Source organism: Thermobia domestica, chromosome 15 (assembly GCF_964235325.1).
Source record: "Thermobia domestica chromosome 15, izTheDome1.hap1.1, whole genome shotgun sequence".
Classification (NCBI taxonomy): domain Eukaryota; kingdom Metazoa; phylum Arthropoda; class Insecta; order Zygentoma; family Lepismatidae; genus Thermobia; species Thermobia domestica.
This window is the reverse complement of record NC_137468.1, coordinates 192,004,741-192,031,369: the sequence shown is the minus strand read 5'-3', so window position 1 is coordinate 192,031,369 and position 26,629 is coordinate 192,004,741. Positions and strand designations below refer to the sequence as shown.

At 36.0% G+C, this 26,629-nt stretch overlaps 1 protein-coding gene across 3 annotated transcripts in view; it reads left to right on the top strand.

The window, feature by feature from the left end:
* Positions 1 to 26,629, top strand: part of LOC145671429 (calmodulin-like) — a 592,217-nt gene that overhangs the window by 538,882 nt on the left and 26,706 nt on the right. For all 3 annotated transcript variants that reach the window (XM_081740612.1, XM_081740613.1, XM_081740614.1), the window contains one exon: positions 10,624 to 10,759. In XM_081740612.1, coding sequence (XP_081596738.1) covers positions 10,624 to 10,759 — 136 coding nt within the window. The remainder of the gene's footprint in view (positions 1 to 10,623; positions 10,760 to 26,629) is intronic.

Below are 26,629 nucleotides of genomic sequence, written 5' to 3'. Positions count from 1 at the left end.
TGTATAAACTATGATAATTAATGCTATACTCAGGATTGCCAACTAAAGGAAATTTATTTACTTTTATAAAATGCGAGGAACTTAATGCAGTACCATTCTATCATTATTTAGCTGCACATTACTGTTATAATACACATCAGATTACTTAATTATCACTTTGTAATGATACTAGTAAACGCAGGATTGCCAACTACATTGGATTTCTTTTAACTTTCCAATCAATAACATTTTTGTGTAATGCCATTACGATTCCAATCGCATCCACTTGAAATAAACGAAGAATATTTGCCAGTCAAAAGCGTATGAAACACATTGGACTGCATCAGCTTACTTGTTAAAGAACAATGAACAAATACCTGGAATAGCGGTTGAAATCCTAAAGAAACAATGCCTCTACATTACAAAGACTAAAATTGGGGTACGTTATACCCCAACGCGCCTGCTTAAGGGTTAAGTCTTTTTTAATGCACGGTTCTCATATTGTTTATGTATCTTAACAGTGGTAAAAAATAAATATTGTGTGATATATGGACCACTTAGATGCCAATTGGTGTCATTCCAAATTCGAAATTTTCCAGGAAAGAACTTTGAACTTCAACATTGCAGCGTTAACGTTTATGTATATTTATGTATATGTCTTTTATGTATATTTATGTGTATGGCAACAAGGATAATAGTCCTGTACCTTATGATAACAAACCTTGTGGCGAAACTTGTTTAAACTTGTTTTCTTTATGCTGTTAAAGTGACGAAGCCATAGTTAATGGAAGTGTCTTTTTTAATTTCTGCGAAATGAATGGTAAGTGTTAAGGAAATACAAAGTTTTAAAGGAACAAAAATAGTTTAACCTATTGAAATAACTATCGTAGTAAGTTTTGTTGATTATTAAAGTTTTAAACGAATTGGGACCCCAATATTTAATTATATATGTGTGGTAATACCTCATATACCTCTAAACTGTTTTAATAAACATTATTCGCCATCAGCATTAGTAAATAAACTTCATAATTGAATCGATTTCTGTTAAAAGGGCGTATATGCAGTAAAATAAACATTATAAACATAAAATAAACATTATAAACAAATAAAATAAACATTATAAACATAATAAACATTATTCGCCATCAGCATTAGTAAATAAACTTCATAATTGAATAGATTTCTGTTAAAAGGGCGTATGCAGTAAACATTGATCCATTGAGTAATTTGTTCATTGATTTATTGTATGCAGTAAACACAATATTCAGGAAATGACAAAAAATTTCACCGAGTCGGTTCTGCTGATGAAAAAAGAAAAATATGAGTAAATGTACATGGTCACTGATTGTTTATTAGCTATGTAGGATTGTAATTGTCAGTTATGGTTTAATCTACAAAAAATATTAAACTTTGGACACATACGCCCTTTTAACAAAAAACATGCTGACATAAAATGTGAAACCAGTTTTTTCTCCGAAATATATCTAAAATTTTAGACACTGTAACATTGGTAGTATATTAATGAAAGATATACTAACAATAGTAATTAGTAATAATAATAATTTGAAAACAAACATTTTTCTCCCAGAAATTACTGTTTTTTTTTAAATAAAAATTAATCTCTGTCACGATAAGTTCTGAATTAACACTTGTCGTTAGTGTTTGCCTTACTCCGACCTGTAAAGTACTTTGGATCCATATCGGGAAATACTGAGGCTAATGCTGGAATATAACTTGGCCACCTACATGCTAAATAAAAATCCTGCAAACCTTGATATTGTGCCAGAATAAAAGGTAAAACTTTCTCACGGTATCTTTTACGGGATCTATAACTGTGGCTACAAAGTTGAGACTAATCTTCACCTAGTGTAAGCAGGCAAGTATAAGTTTAGGTGGATTTTATTTAAGTTGTGCGACGAGACATAATTGGGAATGCAAGGAAGTAGTATTGCATAAGAAAATAATATTTTAAAAGTAGGATTTGTATATTTAACTCGAGCGAGTTTTCTTTAAGTTTTGTTCCTCAAATTCCTGAGCGTTTGTCCAGATTCCAGTATAGCTGATAGACCAACCAACAGGGCATATTAATATATTATAATATGTCATAGTATAATATTATAATAATATAATTCAATGGCTTATATTTTCAACGCTTCCAAGGAATATACTTCCTTTTAACACAAAAGTTGCATCTATCTCTAAAATACTCAATTTTAACTAAAAGTGAAAATCGTAAAAAATGTTACATACACCCTTTTAACAGAAATGGATTCAATTATGTTTCTGCCTGCAACCATAAAAGAGAGATGATTTTTTCATGAGATATGGAATTCCAAATGGAAATATTTTAGGAGAGGACGTTGTAGTTCATTATCTCTTGAAAAAATCATATCTAATTTATGGTTGGAGCCAGAAACATAATTATGAAGTTTATTTTCTAATTCTGATACCGAATAATATTATATTAAAATATGTTAGATGATATATTAATGTCCAGAGTTCTCTCCTGAAACATTTTGATTTTGGAGTCATATCAATTGGCATCAAAGCGATAATAGTTGTTTGTCTACTTGCCCCTGTAGATATAAACTACTCTATTTATTAACTGTGTAACAATTAACATGTGTAAATTTAACGTTAGTGAACTAACTTAAATACTAAAAATAAAACCATAGGCGCCCACTTTGGGGGGAAGGACACTTTTGGCTCTTCCGATATTTAAAGGTGGGGTCCTCGCCCCCCAATATAATCCAGTCGAGGAAGTCGACAAAGAAGAGCAAGAATTTCTGTCATAAACTTCAACGTGCCTTTAATTCAATATTACGAACAGTCTTCTTATTCGATAGAAAATGCCGTTTTCAAAACGGTGTTTAGAAGAGCACTGAAGCTTCAACCAACACTCTGGCAACACTGATGTGACATGTCAAGATGAATGCGCAAAAAAGTCTGCGGGGGAAAGGGGTTCATCAAGCAGTTGATAGCAAACGACTGAATATCATTATGACCTCCCCCCCCTGTTTTCTTCAAGTCGGCGCCTATGAATAAAACTATTAATTTTTAAACACAAACAAACTATTTGCTGAGCAAAACAATATATTCACATTTTAAAACTACATACGTGTCACAGTTTCGCCAACTAACAGTTTGGCCTCGTCAGGCACTATCCAAAATGTGTGATGAAGCCAAAGTAATAGTTGGCAAAAGTGTAACATGTATGTATTTTTTTAAAAAATGTGAATATAATTGTTTTGCTCAGCAAATAGTTTCTTCTACGGTACTTATGGAAAATATTAATTTTTGTTTTTAGGGATTTTTTTCAGTAAAATCTTCTTAAACATTGTTAATGATAAATTGAAGTGTGAACGTGAAATAAAAGCAAGGGTAGGAATCAGGGCCGTGCTGGGATACTAATGAGGGCGGTGGACAAGTCTACTAAAAGGGCGCCCATACAAACGAGAATAAGAGAGAGAGAGAGAAAACTTTGAAAGGAAGTATGGGTGCCATTTTATATCAAAATCATCACCAAATTTGTTTTAGTATTAACGTAAATAGCTAACCTCGAATCGAAATCCTCTTTACTAGAGAAAAACTTTTTAGTTCCTGTAATAAAATTTCTGTCAAATAAAAAGAAGCTAAATGTATAAACAACTTAATATAGCTCTATGGCCTATGGACGCAGGAAGTTCAGTGCTACATTTACAAAAGTTTTTCATTGATTTCTGTTCTTAGCCAACTGGACCCAGTTTCTACTTTATATTCCAATCTCTGCGAGAACCATTTTAATATTGTCCTCCCATCTGCGCCTGAGTCATCCTAATGGTCGTTTTCCTATTTGGATTTCCAATTACAACTTTAAAAGCGTTTCTAATTTCTTCCATTCTGGCTACATAACCTGCCCATTTGAGCCTCCTAGACTTGATGACCATAACAATGTTTGGTAAACGGTATAAAATTATGCAGTTCCTCCTTATGAACTTACCGCCTTTCCCCTTTTCCGTTCCTCTTGGAGTTCGAATATTGGTTTAAGAATCTTGTTTTCAAATACTTTCAGTCTACGATTTTCCCTCAGAGTCAGCGACCATGTTTCGCGACCATATAGCACAACAGGCATGATTATCGTTTTATATTTTGAGCTACAAATTCCTCAACAGAATTAGCGACAACAAAAGATTTTTAACTTAATAATAACACAAAATCCCTGCTTCTAGCATTATTTTTTTTAGTGATTATGGTTTTGGTCTGTTAATAACGATCCTAGATATTTGAATGTATCCACTTTGTCGAAAGAAAATATTATTTGGTATTTTAACACATCCATAAAATGCAGTATTACGATCCCGAAAAACTTCCATTTATTTAGTTTTCTCTTTATTTACTTTTAAGCCTATATCCCTGCAAGCGTTAATTAAGATTTCTGCATTCCTTTTTATTATTCTATCATTCCCTATTAAATTTATATAATCAGCATACGCCATAACCGGCAAATACAATTCAGCTCTAGCACCTGATTGCTGTCTTTGATTTTCATTATAGTGTTCTCCTGAACAAAGTTCTCCAGAATAATGGCGACAATGCATCTCCTTGTTTCAGGCCATTCTCAACGTGAAAGCTCGTGAACAAGAATTTCTCACCTTGAACCCTACTTTGGGATTCATTTAAACATATCTTAATTAATCTACCTTTTTCGGTGTTGCAAATTCTGTAAGCATGTTGTACAATGTTTCCCTCCTACCCGAGTCTAAAGTCAATAATTGATGTGCCAGGATATTGTTTTCTCATTTCTTTTCAAGTATTAGTCGAATGGTATATATCTGATCGATAGTTGATCGATTTTATCTACATCCGCTCTGATAATCTTCAATAATTTCATCTGCGTATGGAGTCAATCATGCTAATAGAATGTTTAAGAGAATTTATTGGATGTTGACAGAAGAGAAATGCCTCAATAATTATTAAATCTGTTTTGTTGCCTTTCTTCTTAACTGGAACAATGATTGACTCTTTTCACTCTTGTGGTAATTCCTCCTTGTTCCAGATAAGGAGAATGAGTTTGTGTATCTTGCGCTTCATTTTTCCCCTCCAGCTAAAATTAAGTCAACCAGAATTTTGTCTGCACCCGGAGATGTGTGTTTTCTTTAATTTTTTTGAATAGCGATTTTTATTTCTGTCTGGTTAGGTTCTGGAATATACGGTTATGCTGTATGCATTTCACAATCTCCACGCACATTAGATTTTGGCTATGTGTTAAGCAAATCGTCAAAGAAATCTTTCCATCTATTTAAGATGCTATCCTGATCAGTGAGAACTGTTCCGTAGCTTTCTTTAATATATAACCACGAGGTTGATAGCCTTTCTTAAGTTCGTTGATGCATTTATACATGTCCCGAATGTTTTTGTTTTCACTATTATCTTCAAGTTAACTAATTTTAACTTTCAAACGTCGCGTTTCTTTGTTCTAAAAGTTTTGGAAGTTTTCTGCCAGATGACAATGAAATTTTATGTAGTTATTTCGTTCGGATTTTGTAACCAACGCTGTTTCTTCTGTTTTCTCTTCTCTGCTACTTTAGTGCATTCCTGGTTGAACGATGTTTGTTCCTACGTATTTTTGCGTGCCCCAATATTTGTTTTGTTGAAATTTTAATGTTATCTGTAATTTCAACCAAGTATCCTGAATACTAGTGCACTCCGAATCTTCTAAAACCGAGAATCTATTCGACACTTCACTCTGGTTTCCCTCTGACCTGACTCTCCTCTATTTTTTAAAAAAATAAACCGCTCCGTCTTCAGATATTGAATATTTTCTTTATTGAACGATAGTCTCTCTCTTATTATCACTGCTACCATGTGGTAATAAGAACCACAATCACCTCCTTTGAACGACCGAATATCAGTTGTGCAAGACTGTTTTCTTCTGTCTACTAAAACGTGATCAGTTTGAATATGTGTTTTTCCATCTGATGAAGTCCAAGTATATTTATGAATGTCGCGATGTTGGAATTTTGTAATCTTCACGATAAGGTTTCTGGATATTGCACGGTTCACCAGTCTAACGCCATTGTCACAACCTTCCTTATGCAAACATTTATTCCGTATAATGGGTTTGAAAATACCCTCTCGTCCTACCTTCGCATTGAAACCGCCTAACAGAATTTTCATATGGTAATGCAGGAGATGATCAAATACCCGTTCTATTCCTTCGTAAAAACTGTATTTTTTTTTATCGCCATCCTTATTTTCTGTTGGGGCATGTGCATTTAAAACAATAATATTACACCACCGACCCTTAAGAGAAGTAAAAGAAAATCTATCATTAACAAATTCAACCCATGTAACTGCTGATATTACGTATTCGTTTGTGAACGAAAAACCCCGTTGCAGGTTGGTAATTTTTAATCCGTTGCCCGTAAAAGAACGTAAAATTTCCCGACTTGACTCCTCCATTTCCTTCTCATCTAACTTCCTGATATCCCACTAGGTCTATTCTCTATTTCTAAACTCATGCTTTACAAATTTCAACGCGCCTGCCCTATAGAGACTTCTTATATTCCATGTTCCAAATCTCATGTCGATTTTACTTTGCTAAGTTTGTGCCAAGTTATCAGTTTTGATCTGGGGATTCTGCGAACTTATCTGAACAATACTTATATATATATATATATATATATATATATATATATATATATATATATATATATATATATATATATATATATATATATATATATATATATATATATATATATATATATATATATATATATATATATATACAGGATGAGGTTGTTAGCCCCACACCAAATCCCCAAGTTGGAGAATCTCTCTTGTCTGTCCGCTACAGCTTATTCAGTATATTCGCAGCTAATCTCTATATCCCAGAGGCCATCTCCTCGATCCACAACCTGAGGACGCGCCGTGCCGTGGTGACAGGAAGACCACATTTTACAGAAATTAATATAGCTATATTTCAGAAATACTGTACAATAGGTACTGATTATCCGAACACCGCTTTAAAACACACAGGAATAATCAATATGCTCGGATATTAAGACTGAAAGCTTCGATGCCGTAAAAATCGTAAATTAGAGACTAGTGTCAGTGTAGTATTACATAAATGCATCGTACGTTTGACTAACTATTCTTTGTGTATCAAATTGTTTCGTTATATAGCCTACATAACTTTATAATAAGTGATTATACACTTTACCTGTTCTCTGCCAATAGCAACTGTATGAATTTATAATACAAAACTGAAATACAGAAGAATAAAATAAAATAAAAATTTAATGTGATATTTCGCAGGGCATCTTATGTAAAGGGCTCCTTATATTCTTCACAGGTTCTGTACTACCAGTCAGTATTTGAATTTAATATACAAAGCTGATATACAGGATAACTAAAACCACTTATCTATAATGTGATGTTTCGTAGGGCGCCTTATGCAAAGGGCGCACTGTACCTTTCACGGGTTCTTTACCAACAGTAACTGTATGTATTTATTGTACAGAACTGTGTTATACAAAAGAGTAATTAAAATCGTTCATCTTTGATGTATCTCGCAAGAACGTCTAATTTAAAGAACGCACTGCACCTTTCACGGGTTCTTTACCAATAAAACTGTAAGAATTTATTACTAAAAGCTTTTATCTTTATTTATACTGTGATATTTCGGAGGGCGCACCGGGACACGTCCCGGTGTCCCGGTGGGCCAGCACGGGCCTGGTAGGAATGGCGAAAGAAGCCTTAGGAGGAAGAAAATATTTTGTAGGACCTTGAATAAAGAGTTGAGAAAAAGACTTATAAAGTGTTTCATGTGGAGTTTTGTGTTGTATGAGTCAGAAACATAGACATTACGCAAAAGTGATTAAAAACAATTGGAAGCCTTAGAAATGTGGGTATGGAGAAGAATGGAGAGAATTAGCGGGATCGAGTGGGAAACGAATGTGAGGGTGTTAGAAATGTTGGGGGGACAAAAGAATAACTTTAGATATTATTAAGAAAAGGGAGAGAAATTATTGGGACATTACCTAAAAAGGAATTGTTGTACTAGAGATTATGGTGGCAGGTAAGAGAGGGAGAGGGCGAAGGAGACTACAATTGATGGACACTATCAAAACAGAAAAATTGTACGTGAAGCTGAAGAGATTGGCTGAAGACCGTGGAACATGGAAGCTTCTCGGTTGAGGCAAATGACATGCCAATAATGGTAGAATATCAATAATAACGATTATGATATCTAATCAACCGACAACTATATGACGGTTGATTGAGTATAATGAACAACTATATAGACACTTTTGGGACACCCTATATATACAGGGTAGATCACTTATCTTGAAGTGCACATGTAAATGTCAAAGTAATACAGCTAAGCGATTAGCGTACACAGCTTTGCTGTGGGAGGCCCGGGTTCGATTCTCGGCAGGAGCTCATGTGGTTCGGATTCCACGTCAATCAGTAGGTCCACGTCTCATATAGCCTCGCTGCTGAACAGGACGTTGAACTCAAAATTAACTCAACTCAACTCAAAGTAATACAGAAAGACGCTAAAATTTTGTACAATGCATATCTTAGGGGAACATTGTTGGGTATTTTCTACAATGCCACCAGATTAACAGTGTTTCCAATCCAATATAAAGTTATATTTTTTAAATGACACTAAAATTAGATTATTACCTATTTCAAGTCTGCATCTTAAACGAAATCTTACAATGCTAATTTGTTTTCAGTATTGTAAACTAAGGACGTTATAGTACCAGAAACATCCAAATTTTGAAGCATGGCCGACCCTACACGTGCAGTTGCACGAGGCGGTAAAATCTGTCATAATTATATTATTTAAGATAAATATTTTTTGTTGGAAACAAACTTCATGATGATGATGATAGATAAATTTACTAAGCTGTCCTCCTATTTGAATACTACATTCATAAATCATGTTTAGGTCGCATTAGTTTAAGGTCACATGGGCAGTGCTAAAGCAAATGCTCAAACAAATTCTAGCATGAATTGCTTGATTGTTGTCACATACAAGAACTTAATTCTCGAACAGTACCAAACACCTGTTCCATTTAGTTAGTTATCACAGTTTTTATATGAAAACTAGTCTTTGTCACAAACAAGTTCCTTATCATTAAAGGTAGATAAAAGAGCTAGTTGCACTGGAGTTGCAAACTGATATATTGAGACAAACTCGATATTGAATTCTATAAAATGGATTACCATCTTTCCTCTGTAGGTGTTTTTTTTTCATATTTCACTAACTTAATAGATTATTATTTAAATAGAAAAAAACAGACATAAACGATATTATATTTGTAGTGTTTACGCCTTTCTGAGTGCGAGTGCACTTTCCCTTCCCTTCGTTGTTCTTGATAGGGTAGCATACTTAAAATCATGGCTTTTAAGATTTGTTCTTTCTGGAAAGAGGGGCGCCAAACGATGCCAGTGTATGGGGCGTAAAATTTCCTAGGACAGGCCCTGTTTTGGAGGCTTCTATAGTGGTAATAAATCAAGTGAGATAAAGAGGCGATATACCTTAGTGTCAAATACTACAATCATGATATGATTTTTTTTAATGAGTAGGAACAGAGTGACAAGGAATCGAATTATTTTTTCAAAAGGCTTTATTTCTAAAGAGGCAATAATGGGCCAGGAATCTAGGCCTTCACCGATTTATTTTATAAAAATACAAAATAGTCTTTGTGTGTACAAAGTTTGATGAAATCTTCCTTATGACCAAGGATGAAGGAAGTAACGTTTCATACGGGAACTCCTTCGGTCATGGCAACCACCAGGGTGTCTTGTAGCGACTTCAGGTTACGGTCCTAGGTGACCTCCTTGGCTCATAGCAGCCTCGTGAGGTATGGTTTGTGTTGAGGAATATACCCTTCGCTCCTAAGCAGCCTCCAGGGACTTTAAGATAGGTAAAGCCTCTTCGTCCAGTGCGACCTCCAGAGCTGTTATGGGTTGGTGATCAGTGCTCAACTGATACCTTCGTTGAGCTGAAATGAGTCTTGGCGTGTTTGAGTTCGTGAAGTGTCGGGCACTACTTGTGCCCCTGACTCCTATCTGTGATGTTTCCTGGCTTTGGACTGTGACGTATTTGTGTTGAGGAGTAGCAACTGTCGCTTACTCCTTCGTGTTTGTCCTGTCGATTTTGACTATTGGTGTCCTGGACCTGGCATAGGGTAGATGCGTTTTCTTGGTTCCCTGGCGCCAATCGACGAGATGAGCTGGTTTCTTGAGTTGGATACCTCCTTCTTCTTTGGTTGCTCATTTATAGGCCCTCTTCTGGTGGCTTGTCTTCTTTCGGTTCCCATCGTGTTGATCTTCGTGTCTTCCTATCCAGTGTTTCGTCTGCTAGTTTGTAAACGTTAGCACGTGTTGTCCATAAACATGTACTCATGTTGTGATGTGGGGATCTTTATAACTTATATTTGTAATATTTCATTCACATTATCACCTCTCCATGTAAGTTTACACTTTTCAAATTACCAAAGAACCATTTTACTTAATCTAGTAACTTAAAAAAGTTTTTTTTTTTTTTTTTTTTTTTTTGGAAAGTTAAAGGTTTAATTTTTACTAAAGTGATTATGCTACTAGTGAGTATTTATAGGTTGTTAATATATTTGTTGTTAATTGCAGAGACTGAGTTGCGAGATATGGTGAATGAAGTGGATCAAGACGGCAACGGAACAATAGAGTTCAACGAATTTCTTCAGATGATGTCAAAGAAGATGAAAGGAGCCGACAATGAAGAGGAACTGAAAGAAGCCTTCAGGTAAGGGATTAATACTTCATTTAAACACAATTATTACTTCGACCAAGCATTAAATAATAATTATTATATTTTAGCAGTCGTTCAAAAAACAGTTGGTCAATAAAAACGGTTCTGTACATTAGCATTCATTCCTTCAAGAAGACTGTTTTGTGTTCGAATAACTGAATTCACTCACTAATAATGGTCAAAATTTTAATTACTTCCGATTATACAGCGGCCATGCTTATACAGGGTGTTGCAAAAAATTTTCATACTCTTTTGAGAATAGGTTCCTCACATCAAAACAAGAAAATTGTTCATATGGACCAGTAGTCGGAAATGCATAGTTTCTTAGTTATAAGGTGCCGAAAACGTGTAAACAAAATTAACTTTAAAGGACCATAGTTCCACTATTATAGGACCGATCGTAGTCGAGTCAAGACATCACTGAGGAACTAATATGTGAACTATCCAAATATCTATCTTTCAGAACCTCCGGTACTTGCACAATCATTTTTAAAGAGGCTGTTTGGGAGTACTTGATCACTCTCTATTTACCTCTCTAAAATTGGTGTGCAAACACTGGAGCATTCTTAAACATGGATATTTGGATAGTTCACAAACCCATGCGAAGCGATTTCGTGAGTACTCCGGGGCTCCAGCACCCACACAAATAATCCTGTGGGTGCGGTGCATCCACAATATTTTAGTTTGATAGAAAGAAAACAAAATAAATATTTTTCAATAGACGTTATCCAGAAAGTAATAAGCATTTAAAGCATTAAGATGGAAGTTAAAATTTCTAACCTCTAAACTTAATTATTTGTTTCAAATATGTCTGTGCTAGGGATGGTCACAAAGTTTCGGTTCCAGCGGAACCGGTTCCAGACCTGGATCCGGAAACCTGGTTGCAGAAACGGATCTTGAGAACCGGTTTCGGACCTGGATCCGAAGAACCGGTTCCAGACTTGGATCCGAAGAACTGGTTCCAGACCTGGATCCGAAAAACCGGTTCCGGAACCGGATCTTCTAAAACAGGATCCGTTCAGACCCGAAAACCGGTTCCACCAGGAACCGGTTCTGGCCATCCCTAGTCTGTGCAACGGCAAACAAGCAATGGCCTAGTCAAAGGCAGTCCCCACAATTAAAAATAATATATGGAACTATACTGTGAATAGAATCGAGGACAGCCCTTTATGACAGTGTTCGTAAAAGAGTTTAACTAAAAAGAAATCAATCAAAAAGTATCGAGACTCCCTGAACATATATAATACGTCCCGCCATTAATATGCACCCATATAAATTTTGAAAAGTCGGCGCCGTTGCACATACCAGTTCGTCAGTGATGTTTTGACCCGACTACGATAGGTTCCATACTAGTGGAGCAATGAACTTTTTAAGTTCACTTGTTTCACGTTTTCAGCACTAGGGATAGCCACGAGCGAGTTCGAGCGAGTTTTCTTTGAAACCCGACTCGATTCGAAACACACATATTTGAGCTCGACTCGAGAACTTGGCTCGAAAAATTCCCTTCAGCTCGACTCGGAACTCGATTCAAATTTGACTCGAGTTTCGAGTCGAGTCGATTCAAAACAAGCCAAATCGAGCTAAACTCTGTCTGTAGTTTCAAGTACTTCAAGTATCCTACATAGACAATATAATTATTATCAATGATACTTACGACAATACCACAATTTATTATTATTATTATTATTATTATTATTATTATTATTATTATTATTATTATTATTATTATTATTATTATTATTATTATTATAACAATACCGTGTATAAACATGAAAGTTAGGCGATTTGTGTCTGAATACTAGAAACTAGTTAACTGCTGAACTCGGTAGTCATGAAGTCTAGGAGACTTGGAGCAGGAACGTAGCCAAGGGGGGTCCGGACCCCCCTTCCCTTCGAGACCAGAAATGAAAAAATTAAGGAAGGATGAGAAAAAATGAAATGAGAAAAAGAAGGGTCAGCGTTAAAATTAAAAACTACAGGAAGCTTTTGGTTACTCTTTCTTATGAGGAGATTTGTATTACTTGCAATACATGGTGGCGAGATGAGCGAGATATCCTGGAAGAGTCAGGGAATTTGAAATTTCTAGAAAAGTTACAGAATTCTCAGAATTTCTGCTACTAGTCAGGGAGATTTCAAGCTTCCGAAAGCATAGTCCCGTTCTGTAACAGTGTGGATATTTTTTATCATAATTTTTCGTCATCGCATCCTTGCAGTATCAAACATGTTATTTCAAAAACAATTTTCTACTACTTCTTTAACCTGTCATTTGGAACAGACAGTAGTTGGCGGAATAATAAAAACAAAAATTTATATGGAAAAGGAGTTCTATTAGCATTTGATTCAACAGAAAAAGGAACACAAATATTGTAAAATATTTTACAAAACATTATTGAGTATGTACTTTTTATAATAGTGAATATGTACTTTTCATAATAGTTGAGATCATAATGAAAGGAAAATTGTTTATTTGAATGAACAAAGAAAGGAACGTAAATATTGTAAAATCTTTTTCAATACTTTTTTTTTATTATTCTTTTATTACTCGAGATTTCTTCATAGTTTGTTATTAAAATACTTACCAACATATCCTCATTTTATTGTCCTAACAAACCAATATATGTTGATAGTAAAGTAGTTTACATTGATCAAGCTCCTGAGCCTCTAGAATTTCATATCACGCCTCCCCCCCCCCCCCAGTTACGAAATCCTGGCTAAACGAACCAATATATGTTTCAGTTAAATAGTTTAGAATGATCGAGCCCCTGGTGTGATGATCACAGTATTTTATGTCACGGACCTCCCCTCCCCTTCACGACATCCTGGCTACGTGCCTGCTAGGAGTCGTTCACGAGGTACTGAGTTTGAGTTTCGGAGGAGCAAGTATCCGGCTCGAGCCAAAAATTGTTAAAAGTTAGAGGGCGCCGGCCAAACATGCTCAAAACTGCTCGGCCCGGGTTTAGGATTGTCAACGGCAAAAGCGGCTCGGCTCACAGCTCATTCACTATTAAGTTAAGCCAACAGCTCACCCAACCGAGCCGGCTCGAGCCGAAACAACCGAGCTGATGGCTTACCCCAACCGAGCCGGCTCGAGCTGTTTGCTCAGTTGAACTCCAGGGGCTTCTGCTTGGGCTCAAAACTTCGACCGTGCAGGTCTCAGCCTTGGCGGTAAGAACTATAGTATATAGTTATATTGATGTTCACGACATTTGAGGCTGTCTCGTTATAAAAATCCATTGCAATCGTGTTAATCGAGACGAGACGAGATGCCAGTAGTGTCCCATTTCGTCAGCAACACTAAAAATATTACACATTACTGCTTATATTTCTCATAGCTTTCGCTTTCCAGTCTAATCAGGCAATGATTTCAAAACGAGTTAAAATGAGCTAAACGAGCGAGCCATTTATAAAACTCGACTCGACTCGAAACTCGACATTAAAACAGTGACTCGACTCGGAACTCCACTCGAGAATATTACCTTTGACTCGACTCGAAACTCGACACGAATTTGCTTCGAATTTCGAGTCGAGTCGAGCTTTAGCTTGACTCGTGCCCATCCCTATTCGGCACTATATAACTCCGAAACTATCCACTTTTGACCACAGATCCATATGATCTTTTTCTCTTATTTTGATGTGTGGACTCTATTCCCAAAATATTGTGGCACATTTTTGGGACAACCTGTATGTGTTAATCAATCAATATGTCTTTTCAAGCCAATATGTGGCGGTTCTTGAAGGAAGTCACATGGCTAAAAAGAATTAAATTATGTATCTACAAGCTAAGGAAAGAAACTGTCATACATCTCCAAAAACATATAATCAAGATTTTAGTACATTATCTCAATCTATTTCCCTTAGCTTGTACTGTCTAGTAACCTCCTGATCAGTGAAGCCAACTCGTGGGAAAAAATCCCATTTTGTGGGATTTTTTGACATTAATTATTTGGAATGAGATAAAGGGAATTTTTGTGGAAATTGACATCATATATGGGATTTTTCATTATATGTATAATTCACGCAAAAAAAAAAAACTACGAGCGAGAAATAGACATAATGAGTCATCAAGAAATGTGTCAGTGTCAGTGTTGTCAACTTTTAGTCTGAAGTTTTTTCTTTGTTATCGGCGAAGTCTGTGCTAGTGAGGACTTAATCATATGTGATTCTTAAAAATTAAGTACCAAGAAACGAAATTCGTGCTCTGGTATTTGAAGAAAGACGGAAACAAAACAGTGAAAGAGTGAAAGAAAGAAAACAAAATATAAAAGAGAAAAACAATTTCCAAACATTCCGCAAGAAATGTATGGCAAACAACCAGGAGCGGATTAAGGGCGAAGCCAATGGAGCCCCCAGGCTCAGCCCCACCCCCCTTTAAAAAAATCCCTCTCTTTAATACTAAAATATAGCAATCAACTTATTATACATCATAGGCTTCAGACAAATGCTATTTTTCCCCCACTCGCGGTACCGCAAGAGTTAAGTCTTCATCCCGGCGAAATTAAAATACCGCTAATTTTACAGTAATTATGTGATATCTTCAAATAGATAAAAGAAAATCGAAATGTGGAACAAGAGCGCCCTAGACAATATTATTTTACATGAGAAACCGTTATCACGACTCACTTATTTGCTTTCGATTTCGAGCCATTTTGAAAAGCGGCATTTATTTCCGCATTTCTAAACAGCTGAAAAACGGAAAGCCGCTAGGTGACTTGTGATAACGGTACCTCACGCAAAATAATATTGCCTAGGGCGCTCTTGTTCCATATTTCAATTATCTTCTATCTATTTGAAGATATCACATAATAACTGTAAAATTAGCGGTATTTTAATTTCGCCGGGATGAAGACTCTTAAATCTTCTTCCACCAGCGTCTTCAGGATACTTATTTTGTGAGGAAGTGAGCTATTTTGGGCCTCTATTATAAACCAAATTATTAGTTTGTGGTGACAATTCCTTTGAAATATTTCTGTCATTACTTAGAGCAAATCTAGGAGGTTTTCTAAATATACTTTTACTCTATTAGTGTTTTTACAGAGACTGTTGACCATTTGGCTTGTATTTGGCATTTGTGTGTTACACTGCAGTATATGAGCATTGAGCATTTAACTGTTAATAATGAGTGTAATTAAACTAATTATTGTAAATTCTGAGCACATTAAAATATTACAACATAGTTCTCGGTGTTTCGATAAGGCTATAAGGCTGTGGAAGGCAGCAAAGAAAATTTATGCGCTGGAATTATTCGTAACATAGGTCCGACTTGAAATAGTCGGCTCCAAGGCCCCAAAAGCCTTAATCCGCCTCTGCAAACAATGTTTTTGCAGTATAATTCAGCTCAGTATAAGGTGTGATGGAATCATTGCATTTTTGACAATATAACAAAGTAAATTTGTGCACGGTTAAGGAAAATAGTTATTAAGAAACTATTTTATAAACGTAGAACATCGAAATTTATTGGACATTCACCCTGAATCTGAAAATAGTAACATAAGTAACATTATTATTATTATTATTATTATTAATATTATTATTATTATTATTATTATAAACACTAACAATAGTACAACCTAGTAAATTCAGATGCAAAATGCGATTTTTTACCTCTGGAAATGCGATTTTTGGTTCTGGAAATGCGATTTTTGCCTCTGGAAATGCGACTTTTGCCTCTAGAAATGCGATATTTTGCCTCTGGAAATGGGATTTTATGGTGTTTCTGGTTCGCATCACTGCCTTTGATACGCCTGTTAGAAACAGGGCCACGCAGCGGGCTGACTACGTATTAGTACAACCCACTCGGGAGAGTAATACTCCCGGAAATACATTTTTTTTCGCGCGCTACCCTAAGCAAGTGTTTTAACTTGGTCACAAAATTTATATCATGGATGTCAAGGTGTAACAAAACGAGCTCTGTGGGGCTTCTAACGCGTTACTTCTTCTTCTTCTTCTTCTTCTTCTTCTTCTTCGACTACTACTACTACTACTACTACTACTACTACTACTACTACTACTACTACTACTACTACTACTACTACTACTACTACTACTTATCTGCACAAAACTAAGTAAATCACTTTTTTTAGTATTATTTTCATCTTATTTTAATGAAAAAAAAGTGTTACGAAAATTGGATTTTTGCTACATGTATGCCACGTGGCAAGAAACGGACAACGCCAACCGATCAGAACCGTGTATTTAGTTTCTACTTCCGAGAGTATTACTCTCCCGAGCTAGTCCTCGTATTACTCGCTACGTAGTTTAGCCAGTCGCTAGTAGATGGCGTTGGAGTGGCTTAGGTCCACATAGGACTGTAACGCCTAGTGGTTTAGTTTGGTTAACTTCCACCGATCAATTTTATTCTTTAGGCACGTAACTTTCCTCAAGATCCGCCTATGAAGCTAATATGTTTTTTATACTATAATGTACTTCGTATGATTTCGAAGATATGCAATATGAAAGATAGATGAGGGACCAATTAAAACAAGAGAATATATGTAGACCGATTACATGTTCTTTCTTTCTTTCTTTTTTTTCTTTTTGTAATTATCTTGCTAGTGTTCTTTATGAATCCCTTGTTACACTTTTGAAGCATGTCGCTGCGCGTGACGTAGTCGATAATGCTCTCGCCTTTGGTGCAAGCGGACCCGGTTCGATTCCTGGTGGGGACACTCGATCGAAAAAGTGTAAAAGCATTCTGAGTGAGTTTTTTTCCTCGGTTTCCCTCACTCATACCAAGCAAATGCCGGGATAGTATTTAACATAATTATCCCAGGCGACTTCCTTCCCTCCCCATTCCTTTCTCCCTTGCCTTTCATCGGATAGTATGCTCGCCGAGGGACGTCATCCCTCATATACGTGACAGGGTAAATGACCTTAGATGCCAACAACCCAGAAATCTAATTCTCCCGAACTTTTCAAGCATTACTAGGATCGCCTTTTAAGCATTTGTTGCTTACGTTACATGCAGAAAAATAATTTGGCATATTGATCAAGCACGCAAGCTTTTGAAAATCAGTGGATGTGTTCTCACAGTTCGTAACAGTAGGATCACGAGGTATGGAATAATACTCAGTCTTAGCGCGAAATCTAGGGATCCTTTCCCGGAATCGTTTTGAAAATTGGGCCTCCTGAAAAGGCAATTTTAGGTGTTTTTTAAATGAAAATGGATTTTCTTCGTGTTTGTTTTCCTTTTTTTCGCATTGGGAAATATGTATTCTTGAATGAGAGTATGACGGCGTAACCAAGTAGGTTCTAGGGTTCTAAGGTTCAAACACTGAATTATAAGTTCTCATCACCTTATTCTGAACACTGACTATTTGTGATATAAGAAATGAGGACATTTTGGCAGAAAATAGGATAGAAAAACGTTCGTTTAATTCACTTTAAAAAAAAAAAAAACTTCAAATGTCACAATTCCGAAATTTTACATGTTTTCATCCTTGGTAAAGACTACCCAAATTTTATATCCACCCTCTCTCCCTTCTGCAAAAATAATAAGGCCCTACTCTCCTTTAAGAAATGCGGTGAAATATTAAAATTTCCATCCAATAAAATTATTTTTCTTCTCGTTATTTGTGGCCAAATGCCAACCTCACTTCCTCGTAGTGCACTCTGGATATTGAATTCATTGTAATACAGGCTAATGAGGCTCTGGTGACTGTTAAAACCAGGATAAACATGTTGGGAGTGATGTTTCTAGGGTTCAATTTGTTTATGACAGTCTGAGTTTGTGTAATTGTGTACATCATGGCGTAAGGACAGAGTGAACATGGGATCTCCACAGAGCGTCATAAGGGCGTATATGCTGTACCAGTTCAAACTGGGGTCAAACGCCACTGTAGCGGGGCGTAAGATATGCCAGGCCTTTGGTGAGAGTGTCGTGACTATGCAGACAGGCTGCAGTGATTTAACAAGTTTAAGGACAGTGACGAAACACTTCAAGACGCACCATGTGCCGGAAGACCAACACATGTACAAAATGAAGATCTTCAGACAGCAATTGAGGCGAGCAGTGGCCAGACATGTGAGGAACTGGGACTACAATTCAGTGAGTGCAGAAACAATTCGGCAGCACCTCCATCAACTTCGGAAGCACTACAAGTTGGATCGAGGGGTCCCACATGATTTGACTCCGGGCCAGAAGGCAATGTGAGCAGACACTTGTGTTTCTTTGCTGCCTCGTCTGAGAAAAGAGCCATTTCTGGGCAGGGTGTTCACATCTGATGAGAAGCGGGTCCTGTACAAAGCTCCACGGCGTCGTCATCATTGGTTAGCAGTTAGCATCCCATGAATCAGTTCCGAAATCAGCACTGCACCAGAAGAAGGTTCTCATGTATATTTGGTGGACTGCTTGCGGCATCGTGTATCGAGAACTGCTACCACTGATCAGAGCATCAGTGCAACTGTGTACTGTCAGCGGTTGAGCCGTATTCAAGAAAAAATCAAAACTGTAAAACCAGCACTTCTGAATCGTATAAAGGGTTCCTCCTTTATTGGACAACGCTAAGCCCCACGTGGCTAGGATGACCCGGGACATCACTCCCTGCCTTGGATGAGAAAGACTATTGCATCCGCCGTACTTCCCGGACATTGCACCGTCCGACTATCACCTGTTCCATTTCTTGGACAATCACCTCAGAGGACGCCAGTTCAAATCCCTAGTAGAAGTGTAAAATGCACTTGATACCTTCTTCGCTTTACGGCCCACCAAGTTCTACCGCGATGGAATCCATGGCCTCCCAGAACGTTGGCAGAAGGTCATTAATGCCGATGGGGATTATGTTTGACCTTCTAGGTACGTCTTAGGTGACATATCAATGTTCGAAGGTGGTGGGTGAAAAAGCAACAGAACTTTCTTGGTTATCTTTATATTTAGCTTCAGTACATTTTACATGGTGGCTATGGAACTTTAGGAAAATCGACTAATTATTGTAAGTGAAATTTTACTTAAATTGTACTGAAAATTGTATTTTAATAAATTTACTATTTATTTTATTTATAAACATCAGTTTAAGTCTAGAACATCGAAAGTTTTTAACACTATGACGGGGAATCTGATCTTCTTATTTAACATATATTTACCTTATCTTTCTTTTAATTTTTATGGTATATTCGTAAAATTACTATATAACGATGTATTTTTTTTTTTTTTTTTACAAAACGCTATTCTCGTACCTACAAATACGCCACTGAAACCAAAGTTTATTAAGATCAAGATAGTTATGCTTAGAAGATTGCAATGTTATTGCCATCACGATAGTGGGCCTTACAAGATTGTAATGATATTCGGATCACGCTAGTGAGCCTTATAAGATTGTAATATTATTAGGATCACGCTAGTTGATCTTATAAGATTGTAATATTATTATGATCACGCTATTGAATCTTATACAACTCCAATATTATTAGGATCACGCTAGTAAGCTTTGTAAGATTGTGATGTTATTAAGATTACACTAGTGGGCCTTATAAGATTGTAGTGTTATTGGGATTACGCTAGTGAATCTTATACGACTGTAATGTTATTATGATCACACTAGTGAGCCTTATAAGATTGTAATATTATTAGGATCACGCTAGTTGACCTTATAAGATTGTAATGTTATTATGATCACGCTCTTGAATCTTATACAACTCTAATGTTATTAGAATCACGCTAGTAAGCTTTATAAGATTGTAATGATATTAGGATTACGCTAGTGAGCCTTATAAGATTGTAACGTTATCAAGATCACGCTAGTGAGCCTTATAAGATTGTAATGTTATTATGATCACGCTATTGAATCTTATACAACTCCAATATTATTAGGATCACGCTAGTAAGCTTTGTAAGATTGTGATGTTATTAGGATCACGCTAGTTGGTGTTACAAGATTGTAATGCCATTACGATCACGCTAGTGAATCTTATACGACTCTAATGTCATTAGGATTACGCTAGTGAGCCTTGTAAGATTGTAATGTTATTAGGATCGCGCTAGTTGGCCTTATAAGATTGTAACGTTATTATGATCACGATACTAATAATAGTATTAGTAAGTACCTATATCCGTTACTTCAGACGATAACTTCTTGAACGAAAGCAAATTTTAGAATTATTTATTCTGTTCCATAGACAGCTGGAGCAATTATATCGACCGAGTTTATTAGTAGAGTTAATCCATTAACATCTTGTCTTTAACTGTGGCTATCCATATTCCAAATTTCATACATGAAAATATTGCTGCGATTAGAATTTTTATAAGGTAAAAAGATAAAATGTTTTTTGAGGCTAAAAATGTTATTGAGGTTAACAGTTTTTTGGTTAAACCTTTAAAAGTATACATGAGGTTAAATTCCCACATACTGGGGATATCAGAGGGGACACGGTGCTTCAGTAGTAGGGTCCTTACCTCTCGTGCATGAAGTCCCTGGTTTAATCCCCCGGCCAAGTAAGTTTGTGGTGGACAAAATCTTGTTCGTGGGTTTTCTCGGGGTCTTCTCACATTCTCCTCTCACACTGTTTTTCTCTTACATTTTCATTCGACCAATTGTTCCTCATCATTCACTAGCCTTCATCAACCGCCTCCCTTTACCTAACGGGCATAATTGATTATCGTTAAACTGCAATACTTCATGGGACATGAGAGGGAATATAATACTGACAGCATCAACTACCAGCATAAATTATTATTATTATTATTATTATTATTATTATTATTATTATTATTATTATTATTATTATTATTATTATTATTATTATTATTAACTAACTAACTCTATGGCCTGTGGAACCCGGAGATTCAATGCCGCGTTCACAAAAGCTCTCCACTGACTTCTATCCTTAGCTAACTGCATCCAGTTTCTACTTTGTATTCCAATCTCTGCGAGATCCATCTTAAATATTGTCCTCCCATCTACGCCTAGGTCTTCCTAATGGTCATTTTCCGATTGGTCTTCCAGTCAAGACTTTGAAAGCGTTTCTACTTTCTTCCATTCTAGCTACATGACCCGCCCACCTAAGCCTCCTAGACTTGACGACCCTAACAATGTTGGGTAAACCATATAAATTATGTAGTTCCTCGTTATGAAGTTTCCGCCATTCCCCATTCCCGTTCCTCTTAGGTCCGAATATTCGTCTCAGATTCTTGTTCTCAAATACTTTCAGTTTATGTTCTTCCCTCAGAATAAGTGACCATGTTTCGCAGCCATACAGAACAACAGGCATGATTATCGTTTTATATATTTTAAGCTTCAAATTCCTCGACAGAATTCGCGACGACAAGAGATTTTGAACCGAATAGTAACACGAATTCCCTGCTTTTAGTCGACATTTAATTTCTCCGTGAATATGATTTTCCTCTGTTAATATTGATCCTAGATTATTATTATTATTATTATTATTATTATTATTATTATTATTATTATTATTATTATTATTATTATTATTATTATTATTATTATTATTATTATTATTATTATTATTATTTACCTTCATTCCACATGGTTAGTAATGTAGAAAATATAAATATTGTAGCAACGTTTTCAGACAGAGCAATTCTTCGGAATATTTGTTAATGCTCTACAACTATATATTGTACAAAGATATATTTCTATCAACACGAGAAGTGAAAGAAATAAGTGTGATCCTGAAAAACAGATCATAGAGACATTGCAGATGGTCTAATTCTCATCTGCACTCCTACTTTTCCTTCTTCGCTTACGCCTTTCTAGTAGACTAAGCGAGAAAATTGGGGAAACATTTTCATTTTTTTTTTTCAAATATGTGCCTTTCTTAAGGGTTAATTCTAACTTTACAGTATTTCTTAGAGCATGACAGAAAAGGGGATCATAAGGAGCTTTGCAGTTTGAGAGTGATTCATGAGTTTGAGACTGTCAGAAAGCGACTACGCTCATATCTTATTTTTTTTAATGATCTTTTAAGCACTGGGAAACAACGATGTAAAAGGGATTTTTCCTTTCAGATAAATTTCTCCCTCGTAAAAGCGCTTCTGACATTTTGACGGGGGGGGAAAGAGAGAAAGAGACAGCGGTGTAATAATTTTGAGTTTGCTTCTCACAACTTGACATTGGATTCTGTGCTTCAGTGGTTTTAATAGCTGTCTTTGATTAACACAATTTTCTCTGAGACAAGGAAATGAAATTTCAGTTTGATGCCTTTCAGTTCCGCCATTTTTTTTTAATTTTTCTTTCTTTCTTTTCTTTATTTTATGATATACAAATGAAGATTGAGAAGTCAAATTTAAATGTTTCAACTTTTCCTCATCATAAAAGAAGCAATATTAGTTACTTCATAATATCGTAAAATAGCTATAAAGGTAACCAAGAAAGTTCTATCTCTTTTTGTGAAGGTTTGTGTTCCATTGCCCCCCTTCCCCCCCCCCCACACACACCGTGAGTTGAATGCGAATGGAGATAAGGCGAAGGTCAGTTCTCGGTATGAGTATATCCAACATACTACTTGGTTGTGGCAGTTCAGTTACACCATGGACTTGCGTAAGGACAGAGTGAACATGGGACCTCCACGGAGCTTCATAAGCTAGTATATGTTGTACGAGTTCAAACTCAGATCAAACGCCACTGCAGCGGGGCGGAAGATATGCCAGGCCTTTGGTGAGGGTGTCGTGACTACGCGGATAGTGCAGCGGTGGTTTAATAAGTTTCAGGATGGTGACGAAACACTCGAACACGTACCGCATGCCGGAAGACCAGCACATGTATAAAATAAAGAGCTTCAGGCAGGAACTGAGGTGAACAGTGGCCAGACATGTGAGGAACTGGGACTACAATTTAGTGTGAGTGCAGAAACCATTGGGAAGACCCTCCTTCAACTTGAGAAGCACTATAAGTTGGGTCGATGGGTCCCACATGATTTCACTCCGGGCCAGAAGCAACCGAGCAGTCACCTGTGTTTCTTTGCTATCTCGTGTGAGAAAAGAGTCATTTCTGGACAGGGTGCTTACATGTGATGAGAACTGGGTCCTATACGAAGCTCCACGGCGCCGTTATCATCGGGTAGTATCCTATGAACCAGTTCCAAAACAGCCTAAAGCAGCACTGTACCAGAAGAAGGTCCTCATGTGTGGTGGACTGCTTGTGGCATCGTGCATCGGGAGCTGCTACCAGCTGATCAGAGCATCAGTGCAACTGTGTACTGTCAGCAGTTGAGCCGTGTTCAAGAAAAACTCAAAACTCTGGAGCCCCACTTCTGGATCGCAAACGGGTCCTCCTGTTACAGGACAACGCTAAGCCCCGCGTGGTTAGGATGACCTGGGACACCATTCTGCGCCTTGGATGGGAAACACTATTCCATCCACCATACTCTCTGAACATTGCACCGCCTGATTATCACCTGTTTCATTCCTTGGACAATCACCTTAGAGGACACCAGTTCAAATCCCTAGTAGAGTTGTAAAATGCACTTGATAACTTCTTCGCTTCACGGCCCATCAAGTTCTACCGCGATGGAATCCATGGCCTTCCAGAACGTTGGCAGAAGGTCGGCTATACCGATGGGGACTAGTTTTGAACTTCCAGGTACGTCTTAGGTGACATATCGATGTTTAAAGGTGGTTAATGAAAAAGCGACTGAACTTTCTTGGTTACCTTGATAATATAACGTTGCTACTATTGGAAAAAGTACGTTCTCTTTCTATAATTATAATGTAAGATTATACCACTTTTCAAGTATAGGTTACGTGATCTTGAACTTGCTTTCTACTTTCTCCAATTGCAATTGTTCAGTGTTGTCAATTTGTAGCAGGAGATAATACTTTTTACACTACTACAAATATTTGTCAATACCAGCCCCGCTATCTGTAAATATTGTATTACTATAATATCTGCTCTCTTTAGCAAACTGAAAAATGAATTATGAACATATGCGTGCAAATCACATGTTTCTATGTCAACTGGTTGTCATGTATCTTTCCATATAAAAGAATTGTGAAAATCTTTGAGATGGGTTGTCTTGCTTGTAAGTGCGACTAGATTTGGATTCAAGGTTTTGTTTACTATTTTGCTCTTACTAGAAATCAGACCCGGTAACTTATCACAGAATAGTAAACAAAATAACTTACTAACTGTACTTCGCTTATTTTTGCTATTAGATGTGTATAAAATTGCATTTTTTTTACGAACATTTCCGCAGTATAATAGGAGTAATTTAAAGAAAGAAAGAAATAAAGTAATATCATAGTATATTACAAACATTTTAAGGAGAGCAAATAACATTTCATTCGTAAAACTTTTTCAGTTTTTTTTTATACAGTATGGTCAATGTTTTTTTTTTTTTTTTTTTTTCAAGTTTTACATTTATGTTTGCATAGACTTGCCAGATTTCTAAAGCTCCAAATCGGGACATTATTAAGGCTCATATTTTATCAAAAATTATCGTGACAAATTCTCGACTTAACGTCGAAAATTCATAATTCACGTTTTTATAAAATTGTAATAATAAATATATATTCTTACACACTACTTAGAATTCAAACAAACTTCCCCTGCATAAACATTAGTATGCACAAACGTAGTATTTTGTTTTGTAGCACCAAATAATAATAATAATGTTCCTATTCTTATGTAATAGGTGAATAGTAAAGTTACTCCTATTCTTAAGAAAGGTAATCAGAATCAAATTGGAAATTACAGACCTATTGCTTTGATTTCAATTCGTTCTAAAATCTTTGAACAAATTCTTTACAATACATTCTATATACAGCTGAAATCTTATATCACTCCATCCCAGCAAGGCTTTTATTCTAAAAGATCTACGTTAACCAATATTCTTTCATTTACTCAATTCCTATCAGAATCATTAAATGCCAATCACCTGGTTGATGTAATATATACTGATTTTTCCAAGGCATTTGATAATTTATAGATCACTCTCTTTTATTGGCTAAGTTAGATTCCTTTGGGTTATCTAACAACTTATAAAAATTCCTATCTTCATATTTACTCAATCGGAAATCATACATTTATTTTCAATCGTACACAATCAACCTACTACATAGCTTCATCCGACGTTCCACAAGGATCTAATTTAGGTCCTTTATTATTCTTACTTTTCATTAATGACTTACCATCTGTTATTAAACACTTACAATCGTTACTTTATGCTGATGACCTAAAAAATTACAAGCAGATTAACTCAATTACAGATTCTGATTATCAACAACAAAATATTGATTCTTCTTATCAGTGGAGTGTTACTAACAATTTACCATTTAATATTAATAAGTGCTCTGTCATTATATTTACTAAGAAAAAGATGTTCAGAAAACATGATTATAGTATCAATGGAATTCTGTTGGGTAAGAATGATGATATTGTTGAATTGCGCATTACATTTGATACAAAACTGTAATTTAATTTACATTTGACATGCTTAGTTTCTCAATCATATAAACGTCTAGGATTTATCATGAGAACAACAAAATCTATGACTGACGTTTCTGCAATCACGACTTTGTGCTATACATTTTTACGGAGTAAACTTGAATATGTTTGTGAAATTTGGAGCCCTTATTTTCAAACTCACATTAATGACTTAGAACGTGTTCAATATAAATTTCTTTGTTATTTGTATTTTAAAAAGTACAATAAATCAGCTAAACTAAATAGAATATCTTATTCTGCTTTGCTATCAGAATTTTCTATTTCTATGCTAATTACTCGTAGATTGTGCGCACAAAATATTTTATTGTTGAAAATTGTTAATTATTTTGTGAATGTGCAAGACTTTTTGCAATGTATTAAATTAAATGTAAAATCTGTACGTCTGAGATTACATATACCATTTTCTATAAGCCGGTCAACTATCATTCAACATTGACACTCGCCAGCAATAAGATTGTGTAATCTTCAC